The sequence below is a fragment of the Triticum aestivum genome, unplaced genomic scaffold (assembly GCF_018294505.1).
Source record: "Triticum aestivum cultivar Chinese Spring unplaced genomic scaffold, IWGSC CS RefSeq v2.1 scaffold18133, whole genome shotgun sequence".
Taxonomy (NCBI): Eukaryota; Viridiplantae; Streptophyta; class Magnoliopsida; order Poales; family Poaceae; genus Triticum; species Triticum aestivum.
In genome coordinates, this window is record NW_025225957.1 from 28381 (window position 1) to 37837 (window position 9457).

Below are 9457 nucleotides of genomic sequence, written 5' to 3' on the forward strand. Positions count from 1 at the left end.
GTGCCCCCCAGCACGGCGGCGTCGACGACCTCCTCGGCGCGCGCCCAGCGAAGAAGCGAGCAGAGCAGGCGCCAGCGGCGGGTCGGCGCAGAGGCCGGAGCGGGACGTGCGAGGCCGGGGAAGCGGGGCTCAAGCATGGAGGCGGACCAGGGGCTCGCTGAGCGCACGCGCGGGCGGAGCGGAGCGGAGGCGAGCCAGCACGGCGGCGCGCCCCGCGCGGGCGGAGATGAGCGGAAGCGAGCTATTGCATGGCCAGGCATGTATGGCCATTGTTTGAGTAGTATATGAGCAGAGTACATGGCCAGGCATGTATGGCAGTCAAGCCAGCGTGCGGACGGTGGCATGGCGCATGGTGGACGCGCTCTGCATGGACGAGCGACCCATGGACTCGACGAGCGGCGCAGCTCTTGGCGGCGGGGCGGGGCGGCTTTGCGGTCTGGCTCTCGGCCTCGGAGCTGGTGCGGCGCTGGGCGTCGCCGGGCAAGAGCGCGTCGACGGCGCCCTTGCCCGCGAGTTCGATGCCACGGCGGAGGACTCAGCCTGGAAGATGGAGTGCGGGGGCAGGAAATAGACGGTTCCCGGCTGCAGCACGTCGTCCGGCCGGAACAGCGCGCGGCCCGGCTGCAGCAGGTGCGCTGACGAGCACAACACGTACCGGCCGACGAGCACAGCGGTGGCGCGCGCGACGGTTACGGGCCGCCCAATGCCCGTGACGAGAAGCCGCACCCCATGGCAATCAAGCCAGCGCGCGGACGGTGGCATGGCGCATGGTGTGGACTCCGTCGCGCGTGCTCGCGTGCCGCTACGAGGGCGGGAGGCGCGGCCACGCGAGCTCGGGAGGGCGGGAGGCGGTGTCCGGGCGGGAGCGCGAAACCTTCTTCTCCGCGGCTGCTCCGGGGAGGCGCGACGCGGAGCCAACGACGGGCGACGGGGCCGGCCGCTTGCGGCTCCTCCGGGGAGATGCGGGCGAGGCCGGCGACTGGAGATGGGGCCGGCCGCTTGCGGCTCCTCCGGCGAGATGCGGGTGAGGCCGGCGACGGGAGACGGGGCCGGCCGCTTGCGGCTCCTCCGGCGAGATGCAGGCGAGGCCGGCGACTGGAGACGGGGCCGGCCGCTTGCGGCTCCTCCGGCGTGATGCGGGCGAGGACGGGGCCGGCTCGCTGCTGGAGAGTGTCCAGGACCGCCGGAGCGAGGAGCAGGGGAGAGAGGAGAGAGAGCAGACGAGTGAGGCGGGCGTGCGGGAGAGAGCTTGTCTTTTTTGCATGCACCACGTGGTGGGCCAAGCCAGGAAAAGAAGGAGAGAGAGATTAGAGAGGCTGGCAGTGGGTCTTTCGCAGTGAAAGTATCATGCCGGCGCCCCCAGCTGCCACCCGGTTTCCTGGGTTCCGCTTGCGCGCGCCGGTCGTAATTTTAGGCAAATCCGGCGCAAAACGAGCTTCTGGGATGTGACTGGGATGTTTTTTGATCGCCGGTGCTAAAAAAGGCTGCTGGGGGCTTCTTGGGGAGGCGGCTGGAGATGCTCTTAGTCCCTTCTGATTTGCCTCCTCCCCTTTCTTTTCCACTCCGTTTTTTGATTTGCCTGAACCTCGCGTGTTAGATTAGTGACTGGTCTAAATGGTTTTATACCTACAGATATCTGGATTTCAGTTTCCTTACATGTATAGGATGCTTGGTCTCTGCAATTTAGCTTTTACTATTTAATAGTACAGAGCTAATCTTGCTATGAGCGAGCATGTATGCTTGAGAAATAATCATCCTAGTTAATAGAATAGTTTACAGTCACATTAAGGGTAAGCCAAGGTGAGTGTTTTGCATACAAGATGTTTGATGTTATGCCAAGGTAGGACATTATTGATATCGTGTGAAACTGATGCTCACTATGCGAACAGATTCAGGAGATCAAAAACGAGTAGAATAATATATCAACAAAAGTAGACTGATCCAAGTTTTATTTTTGTATCAGAATATGGATGGAGGATGGGGAATACATACAGAAGGCGGAAGCTCCATGCTTAGGTCAGCTCTCAACTACACTGCTCTAAGACTTCTTGGTGAGAATGTCGATGATGAGCAAGATATGTCCGTGCCAAAAACAAGGAAATGGCTACATGACCATGGTGGTGCGATGATGATAAAACTGGAAGCAAGGTTCTAGTTAATTTTCTCACAAGTCTGAAACTGCATGCTTTAAGTTAGTTATGCAGAATCCAAAGCGAGAGTAAAATCTTGAGGAAACTATTTATGTCGATCTGAACTGTATGCCTGCTGCTGCTGGTGCAGGTGCTTGGATTTTTTGACAAGTCAGGTGTAAACCCTTCCCCCTAGAATTATTCCTTCTGCCATCCTTGGTTCCTATTCAACTAGGTACGCAGTGTCGGTGTGGGACTATTCGAGCTTGTGCCTGCAAAACTCTACTGACGGATGATTTCTGCCATGTTTCTTATTCATTTTCATGTGGAAGTATTTGATATATCCTGGGTATGGATGGTTTGTTCGAGGAATGTTCCAGAATTTGTGAATCTTGCTGTACAACAATCAACACGAATGCTGAAACATTGATTCTTGCTGAAGGTAATACGTTTTTTCCTGTTCCCAGCATTTTCCTCATGTTTGTTTCTAAAACATTACTTAGCAAGGCTTATGTATGATTCGTGGAGTTTACTTAGCAAGGAGAATGTTATAAGTAATTACGAGAGATGATTGTATGTGGGCACGTGCAGACAATAGAGGAACAATTACCATTCTCTTTGTGTTTTAGTGAGTCTATATGGATGCACAGAAAGTGTTCTCTCTTCTTTAGTGGGTTATATGTTGGTGCATACAAAATGTATATGGTTATCTCCATTCTGTTTACATAATACATGGAGCTTATTTGCTTTGTCTTAAACTGTACCCCTCTGTAACTGTACTCCCTCTGTAAACTTTTATTCAGAGATTTTGTCTCAACCAGTGATCCAAAGTAAACCTATGAACATGAATTTTTGGGTATACATTGTCTCCTCTGCCAATTGATTTTCTTCAGATTAGTTGTATCATAATTTTCAAGAAGATTGCAAACCTAGCAATGAATGAGACTATCATCAGGATTGAAGATAGTTTAATATTATAACTATTTCTTTTGAAGTTTCACTGTTTATGTAGGTGACGATGGTAGATACATCTGTATCATGGCACTTCTCCAGCAAACAAAAGCTTGGTGGCCATCTACTTTACTTCCAGAGAGTTTGAAAACGTACTATCACGCTAATATTTAGTAGAAACATATGACATAAAAAATAGTTAGATGGTATTACTATCTAATGTATACCCAAAAATAGCTTTACAGGTCTGCTGTTGCTTTAATATGTTGTAGTTTCTCTGTACATTCTTATGCTAGATTTTATTGTTCCCATTTACACACTTCTAAAATTCAGGTCCTTTGAACATATCAGCTTTTCTCACTTATTCAGATTAATGCTAAGTGTTTTTTCTCTTGAATACTGATCTACAAAATTACAATTGAGATATTTTGCTCCTCTATTTTTCTTCTTGTCACCGTAGCACCTCTTAATTCCTTTTGAGGTCCACCAAGATAATGCAATAATCCCTGGAAAATATGTTCTGCACTTAAATAGACATCAGACTGAAGAATGGAAGGGTTGGATGCAAGTATTTTCATAGTTGATCTCCCTTTTGTCATCTTTTCTGGCTTTTATTCCACTACTCCCCAGTCATGCATGAATGCTAATACATCAGATTTATGCAGTCAAAATGTTTGACTATTCAATTATACATGTCATGCTACAGTGCTTACTTTCTTACCCCCTTCAGTAAGTTCTGCAAGACCAGACATCGTTTTACACATTTGTTTTTGTAATGATAGCATTGACTTTGTTTTTTTTCTGCTGCTTACTGATGCAGAACCTGAGTTGCGGCTCACTGAACCTGATGAAAACGGAATTCACTCTGGCAGAGATGCAGTGTTGTGGCAATTTGAGGTTCATGGGGTTAATGAGGAAAAGGACTATGAGCTATGTGTAGAAAATACCCAGTATTGCTATGCCAAGAAAGCAAGATAGTTGATGGTGGCAAGAAGCCATGAACCATCACTCTGCTATTACTGAACAAGATGATATCTAATTGGATAAGTTTAGAGTTGGAAATGTTTATATTCTATTAAAGGTTCATCTCTAGAACATTTCTTTCGTCAAGAGATGAGCCCTTACAGGTTCTGAATCTGTACGTGGACGATCTTCAAATACCTAGATGATTATTCTTTATATACCTGGATAATTATTCCGAATAAACAAAGCCGCACTATCATATTAACACAAGAAGTAAGCATGTTCCAGCATACAAATAGCTACTATTTGCGCTGAGTGGCAAATTCATAGTTATGGGCCATCAAGAAAAGCAAACACCCATGCCGGTGAGATATACCTGTTCCATATGACCTTGTGGAAGTAGTAAATTATTTCACCTTGGCAAAGCACAAACGGCCCAGCGCAAGCATGCCATAGCTCCCGTATAATGCATCATTAGAACTCCCTGCACAAAGGATTCATCATGTGAACGAGGCATACAATTCAAGGGACCATTCACCTTAACTTATAGCTGATTTTTTAACTGTTGATCACGAGTTATACTGCCTAAACTGGTACTGGATGCAGGGATCCACGACTTAACTAACGTGGTAGTACCAATTTACAATACATATAACTATAAGATTTTATTTCTCGAAATACAGGAGCCGCACCTCCTTGTTCTATTTCATAAATGAAACAAGAGTTTTACAGCAGTTAAGAAGCCATCATGCACATAACCGAGAGAAAGTGAGGATAATACAGACTGTATCGGTCAGACAATCAAAAACAGAAATTCTATATCAGTCACAACTCGGTGCTCCTCCTTTGCTGAAAAAACCAATCATGGCTCGTTAGTTTCTTTGTAATGCGCCTTAACAACTCGGTGCTCATCCTAAACCGACGCCGGAAGTACGACTTGGGGTACACGAGTTTATCCACAAAATAGTGCCTCATCAATCTGTTGTGGGCATCGATCCTATCCCTCCAAATTTTCTGCCGACCCATAACCGAACCACCGTGCTTTGATTTTTTATTGATGTGCACAACTAGGATCGTTGCAAGATCCTCCTCCTATTCAATATCAAATTCTTCTTCGGAAGAATCATACGACGAACTCATCTACAATGTTCAATTTAAATTAGGCTATAAAACTACAAACAACATGCACCAAATTCATGTAAAAAATGTGAAGTTGAAGCAATACATACCTTGCAAGCGTTTTGTCGAACACCTTGTGGGCGCCGAGTGGCAGTGGGTGGCCGGGCGCTGTTCGTCGGAGGAATAACGCGCGCGAGGGGCGGCGGCGATTAGAAGGAGATGGAGGAAGCCTTGGTCGGGGTAGGTGGAAGTCGCGAGCGGCCGCTCGAGTGTGCGGCGCGCGGAAGCGGGCGCATCAAATAAACGGCGCACGATGGCGTTTCGGACCACGCGCTGAACTCTTTATGCCACGCGCGCAGTTATTGCGCCTCCGCTGGAGCTCCCGGAGTGGTTGCGCGCGCGGAAAAAACCCAAAATTTCCTGTGCGGTGCTTATATAGCGCGGTTGTTGGAGATGATCTTACGTAGGTGTAGCTTTACCCCGATTAGCATACCTCAAGTTCATACAAACTCATGCAACTACGTAAACGATGCATTACACATAGTCCGGCTACTACATCACAATATGTCATTAGACTACCAAAATTTGGCATATTTTGCTATGGTGGAGAAGATAATTCCGGGCTGCATTTGCCCTTCTCGGTGCCATTGTCGTCCTTCTCGCGAAAGTACAGTCAAAGACATAGTAGGGATCGATCCGGATCTGCTCGTCACTAGAGCTGTCCTCACCATCGATGTCCTCCTTCTCCTCCTTTGGTGGCAGTCCGGCCATGGAACGGATCCCCCGATTCTACTCTCGGACGAGAGCGCGTGTGTTCCTGCGCTGCCACTTCTTCACAATGCGAACGTGGATGGCTTCCTCCTATACGGCCGTCCGCGCCGCCGCATCAGCAGCCTCCACCGTCGCCATTTCGGCAGCGAGTCGGGCCTCGGCGGCCCTTATCATCTACTTCCCACGGCGGGCACACCGGTCCCTGTGGGACTCATACTCCGGCAGACCGGTGATGGGGAAGGAGAGTTTTGAAGGCTGCCGGGAACACGATGATCCAGCCCGGAGGATCCGAGCGCCACTTGAGCCAACGCTATGGAGTCACACAGGACAGATATTGTCGTCGGCCGGGCGCTGTCCTCCTGGGAGCGGCGAACTGCAATGCTAACGGCCATTGCCTCCTCCAACCCGCACGGTATGACACTCCAGTCAACGAATCCGGACTGGCCGGAGTCAGATCCGTTGCCCGTCATGACGGAGAAGGATGGAGATTGCCGAAGATGAGCTCGGATGGCGGAGGGGAGAGGAGGGGTGAAATGAAGTGGCTAGGGTTTGGTCCGGCAAATGAATGGAAGGAATATATGTGGGGTCGGGTGGGCCAATGTGGGCCAGGTCCGACATGGCGGACTCGTTCGGGCGCACTCAGATGCCCCCATATCCGCTCCATATTTGAGCTGGATATGAGGGAGCCCGGTCAATTGAGGCCCGTTTGAAGCGCCTGTCTAGATCACATTTTCGTGACCGATCAGTGACCGGGCCGTCCACCCAAACATCTGAGGCAGGTTTGGGGCGGCCGACTGTAGATGCTTTTACTGAAATCGAAAGGAACTAATTCCATGGAAGATTGGACTGTGTATGGCTGAATGTGCTGACGTGCTAACGACTTCACCGAACCATGACAGATGATAAAATGGATTAGAAGTTTCTGTAGTAAAAAGGAAAACTTCACATATAGTTATACTCGTTGCCTCTCGCTCGTTCTTCACTGCCAAGACCTTGTGCGCGCTCGAGCACGAAGATCCATGCTTATGGTGACACACTCTTTTTTTTTGACAGCTAAAAGACTTTATTTCTCAGATAATGGATATGTCTTTTACAATAAAAGGATAAATAAAATCAGGAATAGACTCTTCCCAAACTTCAGAGCTTCTAGACCTAAAGGAGGGTTTTGCTAAAGCATCAACCACTTCGTTAGAGCTTCTGAAGCAATGATCACATGATATTAATGCAAACTCCAGTCACATATGGTTGCACTCTGTAATCACAACAACATTAGGTCCAAAGGCCTCCTATTGGTTCACAACCTATATGGCAGTTAAGCTATCAGAGTCAATGACCAAACGGTTGCAGCTGATCCTCTGTGCTAACAAAATCCTGTTTCTTATTGCATGTATCTCCGAAGAGTCAGCTGAGCACACATGAGGCAAGAACCATGTGTAGGCTGCGATAAAGCCACGAACTCTTCCCCCAGCGTACCCCCCGTGTCGCCTCCCCGAGCGAGGTGACAGGGGCGGCCCTCTCTTCCCCCGCCGCCTAGCCTCCTTCCCTCGCTCCCTCCCGCTACTGCCGTCAACCAGCGTGGCCGGGCGCTTGCCCATGCGGCGCCGTTCTTGGCCGATGGTGGCGGCCCCTGTTCCTTCCACTACCAGAAACTGTACTTTTCCTGTAGGTGACGAATTTTCCTGTGAGGCCCGAAGCCCATCACAGGAATATAAATTTTTCTGACGGGCTAAATTTGACCCCCAGGAAAATTGCCTATTTTCCTGAGAGTCCAGCCCACAGGAAAAATATTTGAGGCCTAGCCCGCCATTTCTCTACCGCAAAACGGGCTCTGGCGCCGGAAATTCTTACCTCCCGCGTTTTTTCCGCTTTGGCGCCTCAAATGAAACTTCCGCCGATTTTCCTGTGTGTATGGGCCTACAGGAAAAAAGCCCATCGAGATGAATAGAATCCCTAGACCACCAACTCCCCACTTCGTCCCATCTCTCCATCTCACATCTGCTCCATGGCCGCCGCCCTCCTCAAACTTCCTGGCCGGCGCCGCCGCCCTAAATCGTTCCGGCGCCGCTCACCCTCCACTCTCCCGACCTCCACTACTGGTCGTCTCTCACCTCCACCACCGCCGCCCGGGTCAACCTGTGTCCGCCACCGACGCCCACCTTTAATGTTCGTGACTTCCACCGTCGCTTGCCTGCAGCTCCGACCCTTGCTGCATCCCACCTTCGTCGGCCCACTCCACCCAACACGTCCTCCCTGGACGCGATGACCGTGCTCCCTGCTCCAGATCTGGGTAAGTCTGTTGTTGCACATCTAGTAAACTGCCTGCTCCTCCTTGTCTGACGTGACAGCAGCGGCCTCCTCCTCTCCGTTTTGTCCAAGCCAGTTGATCCATTTTTCTGTGGTAAGTCCAACCATGGTCATCCAAATAACGAAGTCAGGACGCGATGACCGTGCTCCCTGCTCCAGATCTGGGTAAGTCTGTTGTTGCACATCTAGATCTGAGGGATCAGGATCTTGATTTCCTTCTTTTGCTGGTTCATTGGTGAAAAGAGTTGGCTTGTGAGTGGGAAAATAAGGGTCCCTTTGCATCTGTTTTCAGTATGTTGATTTGTTCAATTTTCAATTTGCTAGAAAGATTTTTGTTCTCTCACATATCTCAAAATTTTAGGACCTACTATTGGTTGTGTTATTAGCACTGACGTTAGCTGATATAATTGAGAAACTGAAAAGCTTCTTGTATCATTGCTAGATATGTACTTTTAAAATATGTACTGTATATAAAGATGAGGCCTATAACTGCTTTCTCAGTGGTATTTATGTATTTATGTACATTTGAAAAACTTTATGAGCAAGTTGTAGTATAATGTCTTGAAATCAGATGTCAAATATTTACTCTTTTTTCATGCTTGATTTCTTGTAGCTCGAATCTGACATATCAAGGATCCTTTGTTGAAGCTGCAGCCACACTGGTACAACTTCTATATATCGCCTCCCTTTACAAATAATTTTGGCAGTAAACGTTCAATTTTAGAAGCAAGTTAGTCATATTTTAGTTAGCAATGTAAGTAATTATTTGCATAGTTGTGCCACTCTCTTTTAGGTATTGTTTCTCATCTTTAGAAGTCTTTGTAGTGGAAGGAAGGCAAGGCAAAAGCTATCTCAGGTACCTCTCACACTTTGGAAATATACATACTTGCCTTTATGTGGCAATTATCTCTCAAATTGTTACCTTATTATTTGTTGTTGTCCTTATTTATTTGGCAAATTACTTATTTATGATGAGGTAGTGTAAATTGTTTTGAAACTATCCACCATCTATCCCTGACGCTAACTCAGTCTATCCTCATATGCACAGTGCCACTAATCCATTCCTCTAATCTTCTCCTGAACACATATTTGGTCGCAGGTACCTTGTTGTTTGGAACATGTCATCCCTTGAGCTCGGCACCTGTTCGCATATGCCCTGTTCGAAGAGTGAGTCAGCGCGTGTCCGTGCTCTGTTTTATGCGCGCGCGCGCGCGCGCGCG

General features: G+C 48.5%; 1 protein-coding gene across 1 annotated transcript; it reads right to left on the bottom strand.

Moving 5' to 3' along the window:
* Nucleotides 1–28: 28 nt before the first annotated feature.
* LOC123172424 (transcription initiation factor TFIID subunit 4-like) lies at nt 29–1396 on the bottom strand. Its single transcript, XM_044589401.1, has one exon. The coding sequence runs from the start codon at nt 760–762 to the stop codon at nt 319–321; it is 444 nt and encodes a 147-aa protein (XP_044445336.1). The 5' UTR covers nt 763–1396; the 3' UTR covers nt 29–318.
* Between the last annotated feature and the right edge of the window lie 8061 nt (nt 1397–9457).